Source organism: Ips typographus, linkage group LG3 (assembly GCF_016097725.1).
Source record: "Ips typographus isolate SLU linkage group LG3, UJ_Ityp_2.0, whole genome shotgun sequence".
Taxonomy (NCBI): domain Eukaryota; kingdom Metazoa; phylum Arthropoda; class Insecta; order Coleoptera; family Curculionidae; genus Ips; species Ips typographus.
This window is the reverse complement of record NC_138424.1, coordinates 19751626-19778773: the sequence shown is the minus strand read 5'-3', so window position 1 is coordinate 19778773 and position 27148 is coordinate 19751626. Positions and strand designations below refer to the sequence as shown.

Genomic DNA, 27148 nt, shown 5'->3' with positions numbered 1-27148 from the left:
ATCATGTTTTTAAGCACATTTTTGGAATCCTCGTTAAATTTCCTATCTAATGACATAAAAAAAATACTACAAAATCAGGTAAAGTCAAGGAGAAAAGTTGTGTCAAAGTATAAACTGGCGGAAAGACGGTTTGAAATGATAGATAGGGACAAAATTGCCTGTAAAACCCACTTAGAGCGAGAAAATGTTTGTTTTAAGCACAGTTTTGGATTCCTAATTTAATTTCCTATTCAATAACCTGAAAAAACATTACAAAATTTGGTACAGTGAACAAGAAAAGCGGTGTCAAAGTTTGAATTGCCAGAAACACAGTCAGGGGACAAAGCGCATGTAAAACCAACTTGGAGTGAGAAATATCAACAGTCAATTAGACTAAAAACTTATTTTTTTAAATCTGGTATATTACTTGGATTATATCATTTGCTGATTAATATACAATTATTTTGTAAACAAAATGTAGGCTATATTTTTCTGTAGCTAAATTAAGCTTGTTTCTATATCTGTTAACGAACACATGTGAGTCAATGTCGTAAGCTCATCCGTATAATTTTGAAGATGCGAGAAAGCAAATCAAGAGAACAAAATGCATGTTATCTGCGGTCAGAAGCGCTCATTACCAGTGGAAGTTTAGCAATTTTTGCCAATTGTTTCGGTTGCACACGCGTCTTCTTCTTAAGTGTAACATGTAAAGTAATCGGGGTCTTATTGCACAACGCCAATCTATCAATACCAACTGAAATGTTACTAGCTCTAGCCCTGTTTAGTTCACTCGACCCGTCTAATTAATGACGAACAATTGTTTAAACTCTCTGGGTTCTCAAGATTGCGCGTTATTTCTGCTAAATACATTTTTATTTCAATTTTAACGTCTCATCATTCAGAACGGCTAATTGACCATGTAATGAGCTTATTAAGGAGCGATTGTCTTATTTGCACAGTTTCTCAATTTATGGTCTTGTTTGTCATCCTTATTATGTGAATATCAGTGAAAAATCATATTTTGTTATAACTTTTATTAGAATATGACCTCCATCAAAGAGTAAAATGTATTATATGCTTTGCAACATTTGAAAACTTTTTAAGATAATATAGGTATAACGGTTCAGATAATTAATTAATTTAATTTTTACACATAGACATGTCATGTGTTTTAATAAAAGTTTTACTATTTAAAACAAATTTTTGGTTCTATTAGAGATATTTTTTGGAAAGAGAAATGACATTCCTACATCCCATCACACTCTATACAAACCATAGTCGCTTTATATGCAGTAAAAACATGAACTTTCTGAAAAAGATTTCAAATTTTTCAAAAATCTAGTAAATGCTTTATAATGGTCAAAAACCACATTTTTGTATTGTTGCCAGGTCTGCCGTTAAAACATTATTTCTACCGTTTTCGTAGTTCTTCTACCGTTCTCTTGCTTTTTTGTTTATAATCTAGCGTTTTTAATTACGTTATTGCCAGTATGTTGGTTGTGAAACTTTTCATAAACTTTTTCAGTTTATTGAATAGGAAATTTAATAAGGATTCTAAAAATGCGCTTAAAGGAGTCATTTTTGACACCAAATTATTCTCTAAAACCACGTAATGTCTGTCATTATTGTCAGAATTGTCAAAATTTTACTAGAATTTGCAAGAATTACATTTTAACACAGTTTCCGAAACAAAACAATTTTCTGAAATTTAACAGTTATTTTGACAATTATTGTCACTTCATAGTCTAGCTAAATAGTCTTCTGAAATCACGTGACAACTGTCAATAACGTCAAAACTGTCAAACCATGCTTTGAAGTTGCAAAAATCAGGGTTTAGGAACGTTTTCTTGCAGTATTTGATATAAAACGTGTTTCTGAGATTTATGACGGTTATTTTGCCAATTATCACGTGATCGTCTAGCTAAATAGTGTTCTACAATCACGTGACAACTGTCACAAACGTCAAAACTGTCAAACCACGCTCTAAAGTTGCAAAAATCAGGGGTTAGAAACGTTTTCTGGCAGTATTTGATATAAAACGTGTTTCTGAGATTTATGACCAGTATTTTGCCAATTTTCACGTGACCGTCAAGCTAAATAGTATTCTACATTTACGTGACAACTGTCACAAACGTCAAAACTGTCAAACCACGCTCTAAAGTTGCAAAAATCAGGGGTTAGAAACGTTTTCTGGTAGTATTTGATATAAAACGTGTTTCTGAGATTTATAACCAGTAATTTGCCAATTTTCACGTGACCGTCAAGCTAAATAGTATTCTACATTTACGTGACAACTGTCACAAACGTCAAAACTGTCAAACGACGCTCTAAAGTTGCAAAAATCAGGGGTTAGAAACGTTTTCTGGCAGTATTTGATATAAAACGTGTTTCTGAGATTTATGACCAGTATTTTGCCAATTTTCACGTGACCGTCAAGCTAAATAGTATTCTACATTCACGTGACAACTGTCACAAACGTCAAAACTGTCAAACCATGCTCAAAAGTTGCAAAAATCAGGGGTTAGAAACGTTTTCTGGCAGTATTTGATATAAAACGTGTTTCTGAGATTTATGACAGTTATTTTGCCAATTATCACGTGACCGTCTAGCTAAATAGTATTCTACATTCACGTGACAACTGTCACAAACGTCAAAACTGTCAAACCACGCTCTAACGTTGCAAAAATCAGGGGTTAGAAACGTTTTCTGGCAGTATTTGATATAAAACGTGTTTCTGAGATTTATGACCAGTATTTTGCCAATTTTAACGTGACCGTCAACCTAAATAGTATTCTACATTCACGTGACAACTGTCACAAACGTCAAAACTGTCAAACCACGCTCTAAAGTTGCAAAAATCAGGGGTTAGAAACGTTTTCTGGCAGTATTTGATATAAAACGTGTTTCTGAGATTTATGACCAATATTTTGCCAATTTTCACGTGACCGTCAAGCTAAATAGTATTCTACATTCACGTGACAACTGTCACAAACGTCAAAACTGTCAAACCACGCTCTAAAGTTGCAAAAATCAGGGGTTAGAAACGTTTTCTGGCAGTATTTGATATAAAACGTGTTTCTGAGATTTATGACCAATATTTTGCCAATTTTCACGTGACCGTCAAGCTAAATAGTATTCTACATTCACGTGACAACTGTCACAAACGTCAAAACTGTCAAACCACGCTCTAAAGTTGCAAAAATCAGAGGTGAGAAACGTTTTCTGGCAGTATTTGATATAAAACGGGTTTCTGAGATTTATGACCAGTATTTTGCCAATTTTCACGTGACCGTCAAGCTAAATAGTATTCTACATTTACGTGACAACTGTCACAAACGTCAAAACTGTCAAACCACGCTCTAAAGTTGCAAAAATCAGGGGTTAGAAACGTTTTCTGGCAGTATTTGATATAAAACGTGTTTCTGAGATTTATAACCAGTAATTTGCCAATTTTCACGTGACCGTCAAGCTAAATAGTATTCTACATTTACGTGACAACTGTCACAAACGTCAAAACTGTCAAACGACGCTCTAAAGTTGCAAAAATCAGGGGTTAGAAACGTTTTCTGGCAGTATTTGATATAAAACGTGTTTCTGAGATTTATGACCAGTATTTTGCCAATTTTCACGTGACCGTCTAACTAAATAGTGTTCAACAATCACGCGACAACTGTCATTAATATCAAAACTGTCAAACCATGCTCAAAAGTTGCAAAAAACAGGATTTAAAACCGTTTTCTTGCAGTATTTGATATAAAACGTGTTTCTGAGATTTATGACAGTAATTTTGACAATTATCACGTGACCGTCTAGCTAAATTGTGTTCTACAATCACGTGACAACTGTCACTAACGTCAAAAGTTTCAAACCATGCTCTAAAGTTCTAAAAATCAGGGTTTCGAAACGCTTTCTTGCAGTAAGTATTTGGTATAAAGAGATGATTTTTGACAATGGTCACGTGACTGCCTAGCTAAATTATTCTTTAAAACCACGTGATATCTGTCACTAATGTCAAAACTTAAAAAACAATTATTAATGAATAAATAAAAAATCTGTATTTTTGAAGTACGGTTTTAAAGCGAGAATCAATGATTAAAATGTTTGACAACTATTAAAAGACACCCTGTATAATAATGTAAAATAAATGAATTTGTTTTGATCTGCCGTTATCTACCGTTTTTTGACTGATTATTCTACCGCCATTAAATATTTTGACTTGGCAACACTGTGTGTAACCCAATCGTTCCACCAACTTTTCCAAAATGTTTTTTTTTTCAGTTTTTCCAAACATTTACAAAATCCAAAAATAGGATGAAAATGAAAATATAATATAAAACTTTGTACCTACAGAATTTTCCGTCTTCCTATGTAAAAACAGGAATATTTTTAAATTTTTAGGGAAAAAAGTTTTATAAAACTAGCAATGGTTTAAAGTGGTCGAAAACGACAACTTTGTATGACACAACCTGTACAAATTGACACATTACATTTACAAATGCACATTTTGGCCACTGTCAAAATAACTGTAAAAAATATAATTTTAAACATTTGTATCGAATGCTGCAAAAAAACTTTTCTAAACCCTGCTTTTTACAACTTTTGTGCACAGTTTGACAGCCAGAGACAAAATTGCTTGTCAAACCCACTTGGAGTGAGAAAAAGACTGTTTTAATGTTTCCTCATTAAATTTCCTATCCAGTAGCATAAAAAAACACTAAAAAACCTGTGTTTATATTACTTAAATTTTTTTTATTATTACTATATTATTTTTCGTTTTTGAAAAATTTTCAAAATCCGAGTAAAAATTAACACACACGCACTCTATGCAATCCAAAAAACCTTCCTATTCCACCTATCCTGTGAAAGCAGGACATTTGTGATATTATTTTTCTGAAAAAAAATTAAAATTTGATAGGTTCCAAAAATATGTTTAAAATGTCAATAAAAACCACAACGTTGTATAACAAAAACTGCTCCCACAAGTCCAATTTCCTACAAAAAAACTAACAATTTCGATGTTTATTAAGTGTTTCAAATATTTTCAAAATCCCAAAACAGGGTGAAAATGAAGATTTTGTAAAATATAACTGCTAATTTCTAATTGAAAAGTTCCAAAATGCTTTAAAATAGTCTATATAACCACAACGTTTTATAACAAAATTCGACAAAATTGGTCTAACATTTCTTTAAAAAAATTCCGATTTCTAGCAAAAAACTTCGGTAGAATTTGTCAGATCGGGCAACCTTGCCAAAACATTTCGAACGAAATTAGTAAAAATTATTAGTTTGGAAACATTGCAAATACGTTTTGAACCAAGTTGGTAGAGTTTGTCAGTTTGGCAACATTGCCAACTCAATTCGAACCAAATTGGTAGAATTTGTCAGTTCGAGCAACCTTGCCAACATTTTTCCAACCAAATTAGTAGAAAGTATCAGTTTGAAAACCTTACAAACATATTTTTAACTGAATTGGTACAATTTGTCTGTTTGGCAACATTGAAAAGTCATTTCGAAGCAAAGTGGTAGAATTTGTCAGTTCGACAACATTGCCAAGTCAATTCTAACCAAATTAATAGAAATTATCAGCTTGGAAACATTGCAAACACCTTTTGAACCAACTTGGTAGAGTTTGTCAGTTCGAGTTATCCTTGCCAAAATTTTTCCAACCAAATTAGTAGAAAGTATCAGTTTGGAAACTTCGCAAACATATTTTTAACTAAATTGGTACAATTTTTCAGTTTGGCAACATTGAAAAGTAATTACGAAGCAATTTGGTAGAATTTTGTCAGTTCGACAACATTGCCAAGTCAATTCGAACCAAATTGGTAGAATTTGTCAGTTTGGGCAACCTTGCCAACACTTTTTGAACCAAATTAGTAGAAATTATCAGTTTGGAAACATTGCAAACACCTTTTGAACCAACTTGGTAGAGTTTGTCAATTTCGCAACATTGCCAAGTCAATTCGAACCAAATTGGAAGAATATGTCAGATCAGGCAACCTTGCCAAGTCAATTCGAACAAAATTAGTAGAATCTATCAGTTTGAAAACATTGTAAACACCTTTTGAACCAACTTGGTAGAGTTTGTCAGTTTGAGCTACCTTGCCAACATTTTTCCAACCAAATTAGTAGAAACTATCAGTTTGGAAACCTTGCAAACATATTTTTAACTGATTTGGTACAATTTGTCGGTTTGGCAACATTGAAAAGTCAATTCGAACCAAATTGGTAGAATTTGTCAGTTTGGGCAACCTTAACAACACTTTTTGAACCAAATTAGTAAAAATTATGAGTTTGGAAACATTTAACATTTGAAATTTAGTAGCAAATTTATGTCATGTTGCCAAATTAATATTTTTCCTAAAATTACCAATAAATTGTCAATATACTCCCATTTCAGCAATGTTGCCAAACTATAACTGCTGTTCAAATTTAAAAAAAAAAACAATTTTTGCAATGTTGTCAAATTTTTCTAATTAATCATAAAATTTTGCAATTCCATCAAATTGATTATTTGTCTAAAATTACTCAAAAATAAACAATAATTTCAATTTAGTAAATTTAGTCATGTTTCCTTAAATTACTAATAAATCGTCAATATTCCCATTTCAGCAACGTTGCCAAACTATAACTACTTTCCAAATTAAAAATCCAACTTTAGCAATGTTGCCAAATTTGCTTCAACAGAAAATCAATGAAATGTCGGCTGTAATTGGTTGAATGGTCACGTGACAGTGACATTTCCTGACTTTCTAGTCAATTTCTCTACGAACAGACCTTATATTGCCAACCTATTTTCCTAATTAAGTACGCAATTTTTGTTGCCCAATGTTTCCAATTAATTATCAAATTTTTGCCTTGCTGTCAAATTGATTACTATTACTTAGGAATTTTTGAACTTCTGTATAATAGTGCCACAAACTTATTTTCCATGAAAACGGGATACAAAAACAACATAAGAAGAGTTCTTTGATCATTTTTGATAGAATCATCAAAATGAATATCTAAACACTTGCGGAAAGTGTTGTTTGTTTTGTTATATTTTTACATGCGGAAAAATATTATTTTCCTCACTTGTTTGGTTAATATAACTATTTTGGTACAAAATAGGCACTTTGAACCTAATTTTGATAACATTATTGAACTAAAAAAAAACAAATTGCATCAATTGTCCACTTTACATTCTGGTTCGTTTTGATCATTAAATCGTTTCGATAATAATAAATAAACATACCTTCGCGTGGGATCTAAAACTAGAGTAAAAGCGTTACCTCACTCTAGATCTTCGCAGACGATTGCCAAATATATAAGAAAACGTATATAAACCATACGAAATTTTTTCCGTTCCCACAGTTTACATCTTGCGCTTGTTTTCTGCATTTGCTGGTAATTGCCGCACTTAGTGTCCTGAAAATCAACCAGAAGTCATCAGTAATTTATTGCAATGATTAAGGTTTGTAGTCGTACACTTTACGTGTAGTTTGTAATTTAACTAGTGAATTTTACAGAGTGTTTTTGTGGTGTTTCTCATCGCTCTTGCCGTAGTAAAAAGTGATCTACCTACCAATTACGGACCACCGAGTCAGGCTTATGGAGCCCCTAATGGTGGAGGACATGGACAATATGAGGAAGTACTTATTACATAAAATATTAGTTTTCCCCATCAATTTCAACATCATTTCAACAGCCTCAGTCCTACGAGTTTGGGTACAGAGTAAAGGACGATTATTCGGGTTCAAACTTCCACCAAAAAGAGGAAAGTGACGGGAACCAAGTTAAGGGTGAATACAGGGTGGCTCTGCCCGATGGTAGGACGCAAATAGTGACTTATTGGGCGGACTGGAAGACTGGATTCCACGCTGATGTTAAATACGAAGGACAGGCTACTTATCCTCAAACAAAACCTCAATACGGACCTCCAAGCCCTCCAGGTAATTACAGTGATTTTATTTCTTGTTTTGATGTTAAGAAAAATTGTTTTTTAAAGGAAATGGAGGTGGCTACAACTACCAACCTCCAAGTAATCAATATGGAGCTCCTACTTATTGATTAGTGCCACTAAAAGATCATCAAATACAACCTGTAGTCGTGTAAATTGTAGTACAACTTATATTCAATATATTATTGACTAAGTACTTATCAGTTTTAATGATGTCACTAAATACTCCTGTACAACTAACAAGTTTAGTATTTTAGACATTAAAAACATAATTGAATAACAGATTTGGTGTCTAAAACAAAAAATCTGCAATAATGAGTATATCAAGTATTGTCTTGGAGATTAAAATCAACTTTATGAATGGAAAACTACCTTGCATCAAAATTAACATAAAACTAAATTTTACTCTCAAATTAGTAATTTTGCTTTAATCGCAAGACGAAAAGCAATCACTGGCTGTCTTATTAACAAATATCCCAAGATCCAATTAGTATTACAGATAAAGAGAAGGAAACTCCAATAATTATAACAGGAAGTACTGCTACAGCAGCTACCAAAAAAACTTAAGAATCGAAAGACACCAAACCAAAACCGGATACATAATGAATTCATTAAATATGGAGGAGACCTGTTTGACAACATTATAAAAAAACGGTAAAATGCTTGACGAATTGGAAAAAAGCACAACAATCCCCTTATTTAGGAAAGAAGAAAGAACTAACCCTTCTAACTATAGAGGCAATACCCTCCTAAGCTGAGCGATGAAACTATATATCAGCATTTTAGCTACCAAAGTAAGTTCCCACGCACCGCTGAACGAAGAACAACAAGGCTTTCGCAAAAATAGATCCACAATAAGACAAATGGCAGAGAAGTCCCTGGAATACAACACACCTCCTTGGATCCTCTGCTCCTTGGATCTAACCAAGGCGTTTGATAGAGTAAGCTTGGAGGATGTAATCAATAGAAGTAGAAAAATGTACCAAATCCACTACAACAATTAATATTGAAACTAAACAACACCCAAATAAGAATCAACTCCGAATTAACTGGAGAAGGTAGATATTTAACATCATAATAAACAACATAATAGAAAGACACTTTTGGATACAGAATGAGCATTACAGAAATAAAAGTTATCTGCTATGCAGATGACGCTGTCCTAATAGCCGAAACTGAAGACAATCTGCAAAAACGACTATATGCCTTCACCAAGGAAGCCAGGAAATCGCACATGGAAATCTCGAAATCAAAAACAAAATCGATGACCATCGCAAAAGACCCAATAAGATGTAAACTAGTAATTGATGACGTACCGATAGAGGAGGATATGGAAGAAAGGAGGACATTTGGAGAATGAAGTCAAACTACTGACGCTTGGGGAAACAAACAGCATTCAGAGTAAGATACATCAAAAACCAAAAGAATGCTCAGAACAACAGAGATGAAAACAGATACTGGAAGGAGCACTTCTGCAGGATGAATGAAGATATATTACTACGAATCGTCAGGGATAACATACCAACAGGAAGAAGAACCCTGAGAACCCCATCAGAAAGATGGAGAGACAGTTGGCAGTCCACCTCACAGGGGAAAAATTAGTGAACTACAGGCGGTACGCCTTGTACAAGTGGAAGAAGAAGAAGCGTTTGATCGAGTCAAACACATACAAATTTTCCAATCTCTATAAACATACAATGTAGACTATCATCATGTGCGTCTTTTGTTACACCTGTATCACAGTCAAACAGCAGTAGTCAGGCTAGATCAACGTAAATCACGCAGAAGATACTGGCAGAAAACATGAAATACTTGCCGAAGATGGAGTATTAATATAAACAGCAAGAAAACGAAATGGATGACTGTAGGTAGAATATAAACATAGAAGCAATTCCGATTATGAATCTAAACACAACGTTAAGAAGACCAAATACATGATTGTTACCAAAACTGAAGTGCCAAGAGAGTCGAGTGCTATGATTACTTAGGGATTGTCAATTGTTCTGTGGACTATTGTTCAGAATGAAAAATAAATTCGTATTCAGAAGGCTTGTGCATCCTTCATGAGGATCAAGAATCTGCTCTGTAGTCGCCTGCACCTAAGAACTCGTATGCTGAAATGCTAAGTATTCCCGGTCTTTCTGTATGGTGTGGAAGCTTTGACCCTGAATAAAAGCCTTCGAGATGAAGACATACCGTAGGATGTTGAGAATACCATGGACGGAACAGGTTACGAACGTAGAGGTCCTAAGAAGAACGGAGAAGGGCGTGTGGAGAACCTACATGAAGTTAAAAAGATAAAACTGCAATATCTCGGATACGTTTTGAGAGGTCAAAGACTCTGCAACTCATAATCCAGGGAAAGATCGTGGGAAGGAGGTCTGTTCAAAGGAGAATTAGAGAACTTACGAGAATGGTTCGGCGCCTCAATTTCCAAAGTAAGGATAGCAATGATGATAGCCAACCTTCAACATGGAGATGGTGGGACGCGCTTAAGAACACTCCGCTGTTACGTATGGAGTATCTTTTTGTAAGGATATGAGACATGGATGCTTAATAAATAAAGTAGAAGCGTTTGAGATGTGGTGCTCTCGGAGATTCCTCCACTGCACATTCCAGTATCTAATGAAGAGGTACTCTGTCTATATTGTCTACTTTTCTATAATATTGTTGTACTATCTATTCTTGGATTTTTTTTTAATAAATAAGTCATTAAAAAGAAGTAGTCCATGTTCACACAGTGGAGCCAAAAACCACAAAGCCAATCTCCACAAAATCTTCTACAAGAAGACTTTTTGCCCTGCCATGACTTCACACCAAGTGTGACGCCATGTGTTGTCCAGGCGTTCCTTACGTTATAGGCCTTGATCTCCATTCTATGATTTGACCAACCCTTCTGACATATCTACCTACATTACTAGGTCTTGTTGGCTTACACTTAAATACTTAAATAAGTCATTGCTTGGAGATTATTGAATCTGTTTAACTGTTATTTAACACAACACTCTGGTGGTATAGATTGTTTTCTATCCATATGTACTGTGATATTTGAATGTTTTAAAGACTTAAGAACTTAAAGAAGCAAACGAAAAAGTGAATAACGAGTGAATAAGTGGGTTTGTGTTTTTAAGGTTATGCTTAATACCCTCATGTTTTGTCTTACTCAAAAGTGAGATGGTATTCATTAAAGTTTATTGATTATTCTGACAGTACTGTCCGTCTTTTATCCTCTTATTTTGCTAATCTAGAGAAAATCACATTCACCAGCTTGTCTAAGCATTTGGCCAAAAGTCTGATATTTCGAATAGTAAACGTGGTTTCAATATTTCAATGTAAAAGATAAAATTTAAAATTCTAGCATTTTGCCAGGACAGTCGTCAAGAACGTAATACAAAACAAAATTGCACTTTTTTTATTATACTTTTGTTATGTTAGACATATTTATGCAATAAATATCACTACAAGGCAAAATTAAAACAAAACTATCATAATAACTTTCTTTTTATTATGAAACTATCAGATTACAAAATGCGTCATACTAATAAAAGAACTGATAACAAAAGTATTTAATTACAAAAAGTATAAAAATCACTAAAAGTGTCAGTTTTAGGCAGTGTTAACTTAAAGGAAAAATACTTAAGTGTACAAATAAAATTAGTAATACTCTCAAATACGTTAGTTAATATTGTATAATAGTTGTCCAACATTTTTTTTGAACAAATTATGGTAACTACTTGGTAAACTAATCACTACTTCGGTATTTTATTAATATATTTACAAAGTCTTTCTATTGTAAAGCTACGCTAACATCAGTATTTATAACCACCTCCTGGTGCGTAAGTCTGTCCGCCTCCAGAAGGCGTTGGAAAACTGGGACCTGATGGTCTTTGACTGGGATAACCTCCTCCACCACCACCAGGACTCGGAGCACTAGGGTAGGTTGGTTGTCCTTCGTAACTCACCTTAAAAATATCATTTTTGTTGATTGATTTGATTTTTATTTATTTGTCGAGAAAAAGCTGTTTTTTTACCAATCACAAACTATATGAAGAGTGCTGTAATTTATGCAAATACTGCACATGTAGAATTGCCATTAGCCTTCAAATGGGGTATCTACATCTAAACATATTATAAAACCTATTCTAACCTAAGTTAAAATGTAATACAAGAAGGATAACAAAATCTGTCAAAATAAGATAAATATCAACAGAGCAGTCACTATAGAATTATTAAATAAGTAAGAAGCAAAGAAAGACCGAAAATGCTGAAATATTAGACTGCCTGAATTTGGATGACAATTCAACAAAATAACGAGCAAACGGTTTAGCATTGTCTAAATTGTAGTTGAAAATAACATATTTGGTTATGAGTGAAAAGATATAAATACTTAATTTCAGGATAATAGTAGACTACATATTTACACAACCTAGGATCCAAACAAGCCGACAACTCAGTATGAAGATTTCTATCAACAAAACCAAATGTATCACAATCACGAAAGATCCACTCAGATGTAAGCTAGTGGTGGAAGACAATCCCATACAACAGTACAGTGATACATTTAGATATCTGGGGGCCTAATTCTTGAACGCAGGCAGTAGAATTACCGATAGAAGTGTTGATAGAATGTAATAGAACTGGTTGACCAAAGCAGGTTTCTGTCAAATTATGTGTTCCTTTCTCTTGGTAACTCCCTTTCCTCGATTCAAGAATCTAGGGCCAGGACATAGACATAGCAAGCATCCACGACCCAGTTAAAGACCCGAGGAGCCAGATTAACAAATCTTCCGCATTCTCAGGATGTCTACGAGTTATAGTCTGGTGAAACTCATACATGCGCAAAGATAGCAAACTTAGAATCTACAAAACCTGTATCAGACAGACACCAACAAGACGAAACACATGCTAAGGGTGGCCGAAATGAAAACACTGAGAACAATAGTGAGGAAAACTAGAAGAGATAGAGTAAGAAAACAGATAACAATGCGAAATACAAGATCATGTAAGACGGATGGACAAGAACAGACTTCCGAATCTACCTCCCAGGAAAAGATGCAGAGGCAGCTTCAAAATTAAAACAGATCGACAGATCTCCAAGAAGTAGAAGAAGAAGACATATTTACCTTTGCTTGGAATCCACTAGCCCAGTTGGCCACATACTTGACCACCTGCGTCCTACCATCCGGTAATTGAACACGATATTCTCCGTTGGTGGTATCTCCATCATTAATTGCATTGTGGGAGTAGTCGTTTCCGAATTCGTCTTTTACGGCGTATTTAAAGTCGAAAGGATTTCCAGGTTTGTGAGGTACCAGCAAATGATCATTCTATAAAATTAAATGTATTTGATCATTACAATACAGGGTTTCTCAAAAACTCGAAGTCAAAGTCTCAATTTGTTTTTGTGAAAACCCTACTTATTTGGTACACCATATGTCTGTGAAGTAGAAAGGGACATGTGCCCTATCTCCCTTCTGGGGTATAATCGATTACTTCATGATTAGTGTACTCTGTAAAACACAATTATTAAACCATTTTGTACTAATTACTGACCTCTCCAAATGATTGGAATGGACCTCCTTCACTTGGTGGTCGGCTTGGTGGGTAAGGACCTAAAATCACACCCATTTCAGCCCAGTAACGGTTGATTAAGAACACCAATTACCTGATGGAGGTCTGACGGGTGGTGACGTAGGTGGAGGGCCATAAGTTGGTGGTGGTTGTGGTCTTGGTGGTTGAGGACGAGGAGGCTGAGGCCTCGGTGGGGGATATGGCCTTGAAGTCGGTGGCCCGTAACTTGGAGGAGGACTTGGAGGCCGAAAACTGGGTGGTTGCGGTGGTAGATAACCTGGTGCTTGTGTACCTAAAAAATCAGAATTTATTACTTACATGTATAGTAGTAAATAATAACAGTAGAAATAACATTCATGATTCACCCTGTAGGTGTGAAAACTAATTGGAAAAAGTCTGATTTAAATCTCAAATTACACGCTTCGAGACAAACATTATAAGGCTTTTGTATGCAGGAGTAGGTATAATTACTGCAAAGGAACATCACTCTTTAAAATAATCTTGGCCTTAACCTTTAATAGTTCCTCTGGCATGCCGACAACTTATCATCGCAAGAATTTCGAATAATGCACAATTGGTTAATTGCAATTCATCAATCACATACCATAATAATGTAAACATTTAGCTTTTAAATGCAATTTCATTATTAGGAGTTTCTTTAGTTGAAAATGTTTTAGAATGAATGCATATAATGTCTTGATTTACAAGATTATGGATCTAATATCATGAGAAGAAGCAACAGTAAAAGCGTTAGGAAAAGATAAAATGCCTAAATTCTAGGCTTGCACAAATCTATGGACAATCTTTAGGAAAACCCAATGTATAAAAAGAATGAAGACATATTGCAAAAACGAGCAAAAGAATCTAAAACTAGGGACCTAAGTGGTGGTTGCATATGGCGGCCGTAAATTTCCGGTTGACCCTGTCAGAAACCAGTGGCTGAGGGGTCAAAATCTTTCGTATTTACTTTGTTCAGTATGACGTTATCAAGTTCTGTTAGATCCGATTCATACTCATTACATCGGTCGTTTAACTTTCCTTAAAGGTGTTGTGTGTTTTCAAAGTTGCTCGTTAATAAAAGCGGTGTCGTCAGCATTCCTCATATTAATAATTCTCCATTCATAACTATTCCCACCAACTCATCTTCTAGGTCTTCTCTAAAAATAGCTTGGATATAGAGGTTAAATAAAAGCAGTGATAGAATGCAATCCTGTCTCACACCACGACGACTCTCCATTTCCTCTGGTGGTTAGTTTTCTACCATTGCATTAGCTTTCCGGCTCCAACGTCGTCGGAGTCAATGTTTCTGCTGACGAGTGTAGTTTGTCATGTTTCACCTTGTTGTTGTTGTTCTTAGATGGGTTTCTTTTGGAGAAGACACTTCTGCCTATTGTGACCCATCACAAGCTACTACCCCTCTAGTTCAGTGGCCCTGACAAAGCTGCACATCCTCATTGGCCGGGTAGTTTGAATATCTAAGGGGTTGAGTTTCCTCGTCTTCCAGATCATGTGTCTTCTAATCTGACAGTGGCCCGTGAGAAGTTCTGTCATACAATTGAGGTCCTTTCTGGATAGTTCCGAGAAGAATCCGACCGTGCCGACTAGTTGTACAATAGGTTCGGGTCCTACGGGTCTCTCTTTGGAGCCCCGAAGGGCCAACCTGTCCGCCTTCTCGTTTCCCCTAACTCTGGAGTGTTCTGGAACCCAAGTTAGACGTACTTTGGCCATTCGCGTGAGCGAGAGGAGTGTCTTCTTACACTCTAGCATCAGCGCAGACCTCGTTGAATCAGCTTTTAGAGCAGCCACTGCTGCCTTGAAACTTCTCGCATCGGATGATCGCAAAGATTCTCAGTGGCAGCCTAGAACAAAGCTAAGCCTCGTCACCGATGTCTGCGCGGGAGGAGAGAGATTCGAGAGAATTCCCAATCCTCAGGCTCTACACACTTTAGATGTCCGCTGGACAGAAGCGTCGGAGGCACCCGATCCTGCTTCCTCAACAGTTCCGGACACTCTACTGCAACGTGTGGCTCATAAGTGCAATCCGATGCACTATTATCGTATGAAATTAGTGTAGATGAAAAGTGGAAGCAAATACTAACAAAGTTACACACACTTTTACTCAATGGGAAAGCCCAATTAGGCAAAGGTCTTGGGTAAGCTATTTTCTGAATACCTATATCAGGCGGATGGACATGCAATTCCTGTTTTTGTATAGGAATCACAAATCCAGGAGAAGAAACCTTTCTTACATATTGCGGATATCCTGATACCGCTGTCGACTCTAAGAAGCTTAAAAATTCTTTTAAAAATAAAGATAATGCTGTTACCTGGTGGTCTTGGTGGTACCGCTGGAGGTCTAGGCGGAATATACGACGGTCCTTGAGTAGGTGTTGAAGGCCTGAAAGGAACGGCTGGTGGTCCTGATGGTGGTCTGAAAGGACTTGGTGAGGGAGCAAACGGGGCAGGAACTGTAGCTTGTGGAGGACGAGTAGGTGGTGGACCGTATGTTGGACGTGGAGGAGCTGGAGGGAATGGAACGTTAGGCTTGGGGTAGTTGTATCCCTCTTTGGGTGGAAGATAAGCGTTTTCGCCTGGAGCTATTGCAGCGTATGCTGTTGCAATTAGGCAGCAGAAAACTGCCGGAACCTGAAACGTGATTAAATTTGGTTGAGAGTTGCTTTTGATTCGTTGTGCAATTAAATTAGGACCGGAAACATTTCGGCTTAAGTTATCCTTATCATGCCATTGCCAAATTAACTGAAGAGCGAGACATTTTCGAACTACATTAGACTAAAATATAGCCTTTCACTTTAATAGAACAAATCAACTGTCTCAAATTACATTCACCATGTGTTAGAAAAAAAGCAGTCTGTTACAGTCAATAAAGACATATTCTAATATGTTATTTAACGGTATCGAGACGACCGTGATGCGATTATGTAGTCTTCTGCCCACGGTCAATGCAATCGACAACTACTACAGTAATTTATATAAAAAAATTCATAATTTACGTAACTGCCATGCCTAAAAACGGCTATGTTTCCTTGAAAGAAGTAAGTTTACAACAATTTCTTGGCATTCAAAAATTAACTTTTAAAAAATGAGTAGGTACCAAGGAAATTACAATTTATTAGAAAATAAATGTTGCTTAATACTGGATGACGAGTAAGCATAACAAAAGTGGTTCATCAGGGTTGCATAGTGTTACAATAAAATGCAAAAACCATTATTTGTATGGAACACAAAATCAAAACTCATATTTTTTATTTATATAGACCAAAGAAATCCATATTTCCAATTATTACAATCTTATCGTTATGTTTCTGTTTTATGTTCTATACTGTAAACTAAGTGTAAATGTTCTACCATTTTTGTGAATTTTACTCAATTATTCTCTTTTCACAACTGCAATCTTGCCCTTTTCTATTTTTATTTTTGTGTTTATTCTACCATTAGATAATTTAACAATTTGTGTATTTAAATAAATCAAAACCATGTTCAAAAAACTTTTAAGGTGAAAGAAGTATCAAAATGGCTAAATTGTGATTTAAATTATTATTTTAAAGATTGTTTTGCATTAATAGATTAATACAGGAATAATTACTGTTTGTGCTTTACGCTTTTAGCATGCACCTGAAATATTTATTTTTATACAACTACTTTTATTAATTTGTTTCTATTAGTTGACGACTAGTTCAATTAATAAAAAGCTTTGTCATTTAATTTCAGTCAATAAATGTTTGCATTTAACGAACATCTGCTATCTGCACGGTGTTATGCTAATTTTGTAATTTTTTCCAATAAATATACACATTTGTTTTCTTCACTACCAATTATTACCAATAAAACAATTTTCTGTATTGATAAGTCTATATTATAATAGTTTTGTTCAATACATGACTAATAAAGGATTATTCTACTGTGTTTAAGAAACACATTTTTTTTACATCAGTGGATAAAATCCTTAAATATTACCAAAAATTCATATATGCATTAATCTCTAAAATATGCAAAATCTTTAATTTCAAGATTTTTATTGTATTAACTAGTCTAATTGTGAAAGATTTAATTTTCTTTAACTACTAATTAAATAATCAGAAAATTAATTTCTAAAATATTTTAAACGTTAATGCAAACTGTATTTAACCTAAACTTACAACATTTTATTAACACACATTTTCTGGAATATTTTAGCATCATCACTTTTATTCACCCTATCATTTTTGACTAACATAAACGGGACACCCTGTATATCTCTAATATTTTATAATTAAGAAACTTATTGTTTCTTTTTGTTTTAATTGACAGTTTTAATTAATTCAATAATTACCAATAAACATGTACAGGGTGATTGTTAATACTTTACTCAATATAGCTAATTTTATTAATTTTGATCTGATAGTATAGTTTAAATTAGCCAGATTCTAATGTCAAAATTGACATATTATATCAATCACTTTTCGACATTTATTTTGTTTATTTTAAATGAAACTAAATGAAATGTTACGTTGGCAATTTAAAAAAAAATTGTTGCTTTGACAAAAACGTTGATTTTTATTGTTTTTTATAAAAACTAACAAATTCCCCGTAAAAAAAATAGTCGTTTTGGCTTTTCCCGTCAATTTGACTAACCAACAATTTTAATTTCTTTAAATTTGACCCATTTTCACGTTCTCATCCATTTCCTTTCACTGCACTTCTGACCACTTTTGAGACTTTTTGACAGACGGAATGACAGGTTATGACGTATTTTTTTGTCAAACCAGACAATTTTTTGCAGTTTTGCCAAACTGTGCGCCCTTTCAATAAACTGTCTCATACCAGAATCGACAGTAGTTGAGAATTACTTAAAATTGTCGGGTAAGTCAATTTTCATAATATTTTACTGTTTTTCAACATTTTCACTTTGAAAATTGACTAGAATTATTGCAAATAGGCAGGCAAGTCAATTTTCCTGATATTTTACTGTTTTTCAACATTTTCACTTTGAAAATTGACTAGAATTACTGAAAATAGGCTGGTAAGTGAATTTTTATGATATTTTACTGTTTTTCAACATTTTCACCTTGAAAACTGACTAGGATTACTGCAAATAGGCTGGCAAGTCAATTTTCATGATATTTTACTGTTTTTCAACATTTTGACATTGAAAATTGACTATAATGCCTGCAAACAGTTCGGTAAGCCCATTTTCATGATACTTTACTGTTTTTCATAATTTTGATCGTGAAAATTGGTTATAATGACTGCAAACAGTCTGGTAAGTCAACTTTCATAAAATTTACTGTTTTTCTACATTTTGGTCTTGAAAATTGTCTAGAATGACTGCAAATGGTTCATTTTTACTGTTTTCACCGTTTTGGCCTTGATAAATGATTATAATGACTACAATTTAACTGTTTTAAACGTTTCGGCCTTGAAAATTTACTAGAATATACTTGCAAATGTTCCCTTTAAGTAAATTTTCATGAAATTTTACTGTTTTTAAATATTTCCATCTTGAAAATTGTCTATAATGTCTGCAAACAGTCTGGTAAGTCAATTATTATGATACTTTAATGTTTTTCATAATTTTGATCTTGAAAATTGGTTATAATGACTGCAAACAGTCCAATAAGCCAATTTTCATAAAATTTACTATTTTACAACATGTTGGTCTTGAAAATTGTGTAGAATGACTGAAAATGGTTCAGTAAATCAATTTTCATTTAATTTTACTCTTTTCACCGTTTTGGCATTGATAATTGACTAAAATGACTGAAAATAGGCGGGTAAGCCAATTTTCATGAAATTTACTGTTTTTCAACATTTTGGTCTTGAAAATTGTGTGGAATGACTGAAAATGGTTCAGTAAATCAAATATTATTTAATTTTACTTCTTTCACCGTTTTGGCCTTGATAATTGACTAGAATTATTGCAAATAGGTAGGTAAGTCAATTTTCATGATATTTTACTGTTTTTCAACATTTTCACTTTGAAAATTGACTAGAATTACTGCAAATAGGCTGGTAAGTGAATTTTCATGATATTTTACTGTTTTTCAACATCTTCACTTTGAAAATTGACTAGAATTACTGCAAATAGGCTGGTAAGTGAATTTTCTTGATATTTTACTGTTTTTCAACATTGTCACCTTGAAAACTGACTAGAATTACTGCAAATAGGCTGGTAAGTCAATTTTCATGATATTTTACTGTTTTTCAACATTTTCACTTTGAAAATTGACTAGAATTACTGCAAATAGGCTGGTAAGTGAATTTTCATGATATTTTACTGTTTTTCAACATCTTCACTTTGAAAATTGACTAGAATTACTGCAAATAGGCTGGTAAGTGAATTTTCTTGATATTTTACTGTTTTTCAACATTGTCACCTTGAAAACTGACTAGAATTACTGCAAATAGGCTGGTAAGTCAATTTTCATGATATTTTACTGTTTTTCAACATGTTGGTCTTGAAAATTGTGTAGAATGACTGAAAATGGTTCAGCAAATCAATTTTTATTTAATTTTACTCTTTTCAACGTTTTGGCCTTGATAATTGACTAGAATGACTGCAAATAGTCCGTTAAGTCAAGTTTCATAATACTTTACTGTATTTCAACATTTGACCTTGAAAATGACTGCAAATGGTAAGTCAATTTTCATGATATTTTCCTGTTTTTCAACATCTTCACCTTGAAAATTGACTAGAATTATTGCAAATAGGTAGGTAAGTCAATTTTCATGATATTTTACTGTTTTTCAACATTTTCACTTTGAAAATTGACTAGACTTATTGCAAATAGGTAGGTAAGTCAATTTTCATGATATTTTACTGTTTTTCAACATTTTCACTTTGAAAATTGACTAGAATTACTGTAAATAGACTGGTAAGTCAATTTTCATGATATTTTACTGTTTTAAGTTTAAGTAAGGCAACAATGTGGGGGGGGGGGAAATTTTTATGATTTATAACAAATTTTTCAACGTTTCGACCTTGAAAACAGTCTAGAACGACTGAAAATGGTTAGTCAAGCCAATTTTCACTGAATTTTATCATTTTAGCCATACAAATTGGCTAGGTTGACTGAAAATTTCCTGATAAATCAATTTTCATGATATTTGTTCTAAAACTATACATAATCGTTAAGCCTTTGTGCGACATTGAAGTTCAAATGTACCATTTAACACAATAATATTTTAATTATTTGATGTTTTTTGAAAAGCAACTTTTTGTACTTGAAATCAGAAAAACAGAAATTCTCCGAGTAAAAAATAAAAAAAAATTTCACAAAAATAATCAAAACATGTCAGAAATTTGACATTAACATATGTCAATTTTGACGTCTGGTTTTGGTGATTTAAAAGAATACTGCAGCTTTGTTCGTTTAAAGTAATTTAAATCATGCTGTCAGATCAACACCCTGAACTGACTGAAACTGACCTAAATCAAGTTTTTTTTCATATTTTGGTTCATTTTTGATATGATCCTGAAAGGAATTATTTAGAATAAAGGATGATTATTCTTACGGTCATAGAAAAATAAATCAATAAATCATAGAAGATATTGAAAGCATCAATCATCAGAAGTGCTATTAGCTATAAAATATACGATAATTATTCACATACGGAGTTAAAATATACACTTTTTCACATTTTTTGAATACTTAGAGATAATAAATATAATCTTGACCTAATCCTTTTTGCCATCAATAAATTATTGAAGTGTTAGATAATAGAATTCAGTGGATTATCCGTAAAAGACAAGCAATGCAGGAAAACTTCAAAATATGATATAAGGCTGGTAGTTGTTTATGGCGATACGCGTATTGATACGCAAATGGTATGAAATCAAATTTACATATTATTGCAATAAAGTTTCTGTGATGTCGGTACTGATGGGAACCTGCAGTTAGTTTGACCTGCATTGTTAACGACTCACCAAAAAATATGTAATACTCGTTGAGTAACAAACAGTATGCACATTATACAGCCTGAGAATGATGCTTTTCTGCTAATTAGGTGATGAAACCAAAGTACATGCGACTGGGAAAAGATGTCACGAAAAAATCCAGATAAATCCTTCTGGTTACGGGAGCTTAAAGTGAAATTACCGATAAATTAAAGGTTTTTGATTATCGTCGGTATTATTTTATATTCAAATTTTCCGCATAACGGCAGCATTCCAAGTTGTTTCCTGGGTGCATTATGCCGATATATAAATATTTATTAATTGAAATTTTATTGCCGACCGTCGTAATTATTATTTCTGACAGGGATGCCAATACTCGATAAGATATTGAAAATATGCGTTTATTAACAGTGGGACCCATTGATTCGCCGTCTAATTGCTAACCACCCGCCTCTGCCTCTGATATCATGATCACAACAAGAAAATTAATCTCCTCGATTACTTTTTCGCATAACATGCGTGAGTTATTAGGATAATCATAATTTATAACGCGAATGACGACGATTTTTATGCATAATCTTGTGTGTAAGAAGCGTGAAGAAGACGATTTGTCTAATTCCAATTTTTGACAGCAAAAGTGTTTCGTAAAGAGAAAGACGAGTTTTGTGTTCAGTATAATTATATTTTTTGTTATCAAATCTATCTATTTGCAAGCGGGATTCTTCTGTCGCATCCCTCATTTCGATCGCCAAACTCTACTATACAGGGTGGTCCAGTTTTAAACGTCATTTGCCACTTGATAGCCCATCAAAAGATAAGATGACATGCATTATGTAATTTTCCTGAAAAGTGCCCACTAAAGAAGATACAGCCATCCAAATTTCATTTTGAGTTGTCTGAAACTGCTTTTCAAGCACTAAAAACAGTCCGGAAATCAAAACAAAGATTATCACTCATTTTTTACTACTAAAAATAGTCTAAAAGTACTTTTAAGACTAGGTATTACTTTACTGAGAGTAAAGAAAGCCTAGAACTGTATTTTCAGGACTTTAGTTGACTGAATTAAGTGTAGAAATCAATGAAACACTCGAAACACTCCAAATTAAATTTTTGGGACTAAAAATTAGATTTCAAGACTAATATCGTAGCATTTAGTGCCAAACTTTTTTACTTTCATTATTGAAGAGTCTGAAACTTGACTTTTACTATTATAGATAGTCTTAAACACGATTTTTCAGTCTTAAAAGCACTAAAAACGGTCCGAATTTCTTAGAAACGTTCCAATTTATTGCACCGATGAGTGTAAAAGTCAATTTAACAGTGAAGAGGCTTGAAATGACATTTTTAAGACTATGGACAGGGTACACACTTGCTTTCAGTTCTGATAAGTTAAAAACTTTGTGAAAATAGTGTTAAAACTCGATTTTTTACACTGAAAACCGCCTAGGCACCCTAAAAACTAGAAATGCTCGAATTTTTAGCACTGAAGTCTGTAGAAAATGTAAAAATTGTTTTTTAAGTCTACAATGTTATTAACTTGGTGAAGATGGTCTTGAAACTCGATTTTCCAAGCTGAAAGCAGTTTTGAAGCACTAAAAAATAGTCCAGAGTTTTAAGGAGATGAAAAATAAAGTAAAAAAAAAACTTGAAAAGAGTCTTGAAGTCAACTTGTATGAACTTCAAGACTAAAATATTGAAGTTAGTCTTCAAATTATGAGAACTTATTTCAAATGTAAATTTTAAGCTTCTGATGTCACTTTTCAGTGCCCAAGTTAATTTTCAAAGTTTTAATGTGGAAATTTGTAGTCAAAAAATCTAGAAAAAGTAGTTTTTCATGTCTACAAGTCAACTGTCTTTCAATTTGTCTGGAAACTATGAAACTGGTTACAAAGACAATTTTTAAGCCTTTCAAGTCAATTTTCATTGTTTCAAAGTCAATTTATTGGTTTCTGTTCATTTTCAGCACTAAAGTTTTCCAATTTGTGCGGCAACTATGAAAACTAGCTACAAAGACATTTTTTAAGCTTCTTAAGTCAACTTTCACTGTTTTCAAGACAATTTTTAAGTTGAGTTGGATTGGGTTTGGGTCTTTGAACGTCACTCAAAGTTTCAAATCAGAATTTTATAGGAAATACTTTCTTTTTCAACTTAAAAGAAAATAAATTTAAAAAAAACGGTCAATTTGAAAAATATCTAGTGACGTAGAAAATAAGGCGGAAAAATTAACAGATTTTTGAAAATGACATCGTACATGTCTGATTATCTTTTGATGAGCTATCAATTGGTAAATTATTGACATTTAAAACTGGACCATTCTGTATAGGATTTATGAAGAAATCCTCCTTCCACGTTTTCTTTTGCTTTCTGGAATGTATTCTAGAGCTCATTTGAACCGCCTATTCTCGTTCATGAATTGCACGTGCCCATATCATATATTAGCTGCCGAGTTTCTATTCTTTCTGAGGTTCGATGAATTCTTTTTCCTTGGGAAGAGTGGCAGAAGTTATCATCCTCAGGAGTCTAAAGGAGTAAGAAGAGTGCACGTCATCCCCGACGAGCGACGAAATGTTGCAACAAATGGAAGATCGACCTAAACGCAGGCCATAGTCTTCAAAATAAGACCAGAGATGAGGATAGAAGGCAACGTCAGGTTAAAAGACATGGACGTACCTTGGGGTCAAGATGGACAAGAAACTCACGTGGGGAAGCCACATAGAATACGCCAGACAGAAAGCCAGAGCGACCAGAGCAAAACTGTATTCCATGACAAGCAGGACATCAAAGCTAGCCTTTCTGGGGAGAGAAAGGAAGAAACTCCAAGCTGTAGAAAACATTGCGCTCAGGACAGCGGTGGACGCCCCATGATATGTCAGAAACGTGGATATCCAGCGAGACTTGAAGTTCACCACCGCAACGGAAAGGATCAAGCAGAGCGCAGTGAAGATATTCCAAAAAGCGGAAAGCAGCGAAAATCAGTTACTGCAAGAAGCAGTGAACTACGATACGGAGCTAGAAGCACCCCACAAACCACCCCGATACGAGTTACTGAATAATGGGTAATTATTAATAAGTTTTTTTTTCTGTTTCAGATAGACGACAATTCAGGACCAACCAGCCAAGAAGAGGACCCCGGGTGGCGAGAATTTTATTCACAAAATCTGGATAGAACCTTTCCGCAGTTATCCCGGTGCTAACTGGGCTCTGACTGCACTCCTGGCACTTTCCCCCGCTTTGCCTACGCAAAAGGGAGAAACCATCTCCCACTCCCCAGACCCTAACTCCCCAAAACTTTAAGATGTAAAAACAGACGTTTGCCAGGACGAAGAAAGAAGAAATGGAGGACAAGAAGAGCGCTAGAAGAGTCAGCATCCTTTTCCCAGGACAGAAGATGGACTTGTAGCGACTTCCTTTTCCAGACCTATCCTTTTGGTCTACAGCGATGGGAGGGAAAAAAGCAGTAGTCTTGCTTGACCCATCTGTCTGAGTTTCCTAAATTTCCTAAGCATGTAGTCTCCATCTTCTTCGCAACTATCCATTATTACCTGGTCATCTGCAAAAGCTGCACAGCGCTTCTTGGATGTATAGTTTGAACAGGATAGGAGAAAGGCAGCATCTTTCCTTTAGATCCTTCGTGACTTTATATGGTTTTGAAAAAGTGTTCCCTGGCTTAACTCTGCTTTGCTGGTTCTTGTACATATTCTGCACTATAAAAACGAGATGTGTTGAGAGGTTTCGAGCTGTCCAATTCTCTATTAGTTGTTGTAGAGTAAGGATATTATCATTGCAGGATCTTCTTGCTCGAAAACCACCCTCTTCTTCTATTTCCACATATTAGGGGAACATAACTAGGAAAATATGGCTTCTGCTACTTTATGGGGCAATTTGCCATGGTGGTTACATATTTGTTATCAAATTCCACTCCATAAAACTATAAAATTACGAAACCTGCTTCAAAGCTCTGTTACAGTTAATCTAGCTGTCACTCATATTGTGGCAGTAGAGCAAGCAATACAATCAGTGTAAATCAAATTATTATGTATAGTTTCATGGTTCGTTTTTTGGCAGTTATTTTTGGCAACTAAGTGTCTATTCTGGATATATTTCGATCTGTCACAGTGGTGGTAACTGTTACAAGACAGTCAGTACAAATCGTATTCAATGCATGTTTATAGGTCTATAAATATAATTTTGACAGTTCTGACATACAAAAAAACTCTATTGCTTCATTATATTTTTGTTAATATTTTAGATCAGAAAACCGGCGACAGTTTATTTTAACGACCGAAAGTGTACAAGTGGTGTAAATCATCTTTAATAAACATCGTTGGCTTGAAAAGAAGAAAGCAATAAACTTAATCATCTATTATCGGTTTTCTTCATCGGTTAAAAAGAAAAACTGCCTTCCAGTACAGCATACGGTAACATCTTCATTCCGTGGGCGTTTGAATGGGTGAAGGTTGAGTCACAATGAGCGGAAGCCAAGAATTTGATTGGCAACGACTACTCCCAGTAATAGTGAAAGACGTTTCCTATCGCAATTCAATAAATTATCGGGTTTTTGTTCTTTCCCTTAATCGTGTCGTAACAAGACATATTTTACCGCGGATCTATAATTATGGCTTACACCTTGAACGTCGCTACTCAAGTTTACTATTTGTTCTCTCTAGTGTAACATTACTTTATTTAGTTCGTTACACAACTGTGAAGATGCAGAGCGTCGCTATCTTCCTTCTAATTGCATTTTTCTCGAGTCATTGGTACACGAACCTTATTTTTATTCATCTACTGGGTTGGGTAACAATTTCGCAAATAAATAGGTTAGGTTTAAGGTATTTTTGCTAATAAGGAGTACCACTTTGAAATAATTGTTTTCTGTCTGTAAATTGCTTCGGATTTTACTCTACCAAAATGGGCATTTCTGGCCATAAATTATTTATCATTTGGTAACGCACAATATTGCTTAGGCAGAACCCACTTAATTTGCTGTGTAACTAGGCAAAAAGTGTACATCAAACATACACAGATGCACAAGAACGTCACGTTTTGCAACCCAATATTAATTGCTAGGATTCTGTATTTTTGTTGTCAGACTTAATGGCTAGAGTGGCCTAAATTGCTTGTTTACATGTTTTTTTTCCGCTCAGAATTACAGTTTCAACTATGTTTTAAAGGTTAATTTGCATAGTATGCACGTAAACTTAAACTTCCTTATATAAACTGTATAGTGTTCCTTTTTTGGAGGGTGTTTTGTGGTGTATAAAAGCCGTTTTACATGCCATAAAATTACTTCCAAATTAAAAGTGAAATTTTTGTTTAGTCAACATGTTGGGATTTTTACATACCAAAATTTTTAAATGAAATATTGAACCTGCTTTATATTTTTTTTTTTTTAAGAAAATTCGACCAAATTCTGTTTTCTCTGATATCAGACAAGATAACCTAATATTTATTATAAAGGGGTAAAAATTTATTGTATTGCCTTTAGGCAATGTTTGATAGTTTGATAGCTTCATGGAATTGTATTTGACAGTTATCACCCTTGTGACAGATTGTCATATATTGATAAATGACAGTTACACGTTACGACTACCAAAAAAGAACTTATGAAGCTATAAAATGCATAATAATATGATTTACACATCTTTTGTAATTTTATAGCTTTATGAATTAACACAAGCTATAAGACTATAAACAAGCGTTTAATATGATTTGCCTACAACTGTAAGAAAGTACTATTCAATAGTAATTTACATTTTTACAACCAT

The 27148-nt window shown here is 34.1% G+C and overlaps 2 protein-coding genes across 2 annotated transcripts in view; one reads left to right on the top strand and one right to left on the bottom strand.

Annotated features, from left to right (window-relative positions):
• Positions 1 to 7270: 7270 nt before the first annotated feature.
• Positions 7271 to 8114, top strand: LOC145726563 (cuticle protein 19-like). The gene is made up of 4 exons (XM_081975703.1): positions 7271 to 7432; positions 7488 to 7610; positions 7667 to 7910; positions 7967 to 8114. The coding sequence occupies exons 1-4, from the start codon at positions 7424 to 7426 to the stop codon at positions 8026 to 8028; spliced, it is 438 nt and encodes a 145-aa protein (XP_081831829.1). The 5' UTR covers positions 7271 to 7423; the 3' UTR covers positions 8029 to 8114.
• Positions 8115 to 11403: 3289 nt separating this feature from the next.
• Positions 11404 to 27148, bottom strand: part of LOC145726562 (uncharacterized) — a 34921-nt gene continuing 19176 nt past the window's right edge. Inside the window, exons 2-6 of the mRNA XM_081975702.1 lie at positions 15817 to 16135; positions 13584 to 13781; positions 13472 to 13530; positions 13042 to 13245; positions 11404 to 11880 (exon numbers count right to left, since the gene is read on the bottom strand). Of these exons, the coding sequence (XP_081831828.1) occupies positions 11728 to 11880; positions 13042 to 13245; positions 13472 to 13530; positions 13584 to 13781; positions 15817 to 16135 (933 nt within the window). The 3' untranslated portion in view covers positions 11404 to 11727. The remainder of the gene's footprint in view (positions 11881 to 13041; positions 13246 to 13471; positions 13531 to 13583; positions 13782 to 15816; positions 16136 to 27148) is intronic.

Bases quoted from the DNA above. Each gene is read 5' to 3' on its own strand.
- LOC145726563 (XM_081975703.1), top strand. The intron at 7,611-7,666 runs GTACTTATTACA...TCATTTCAACAG, and splicing joins GACATGGACAATATGAGGAA to CCTCAGTCCTACGAGTTTGG. The intron at 7,911-7,966 runs GTAATTACAGTG...TGTTTTTTAAAG, and splicing joins CGGACCTCCAAGCCCTCCAG to GAAATGGAGGTGGCTACAAC.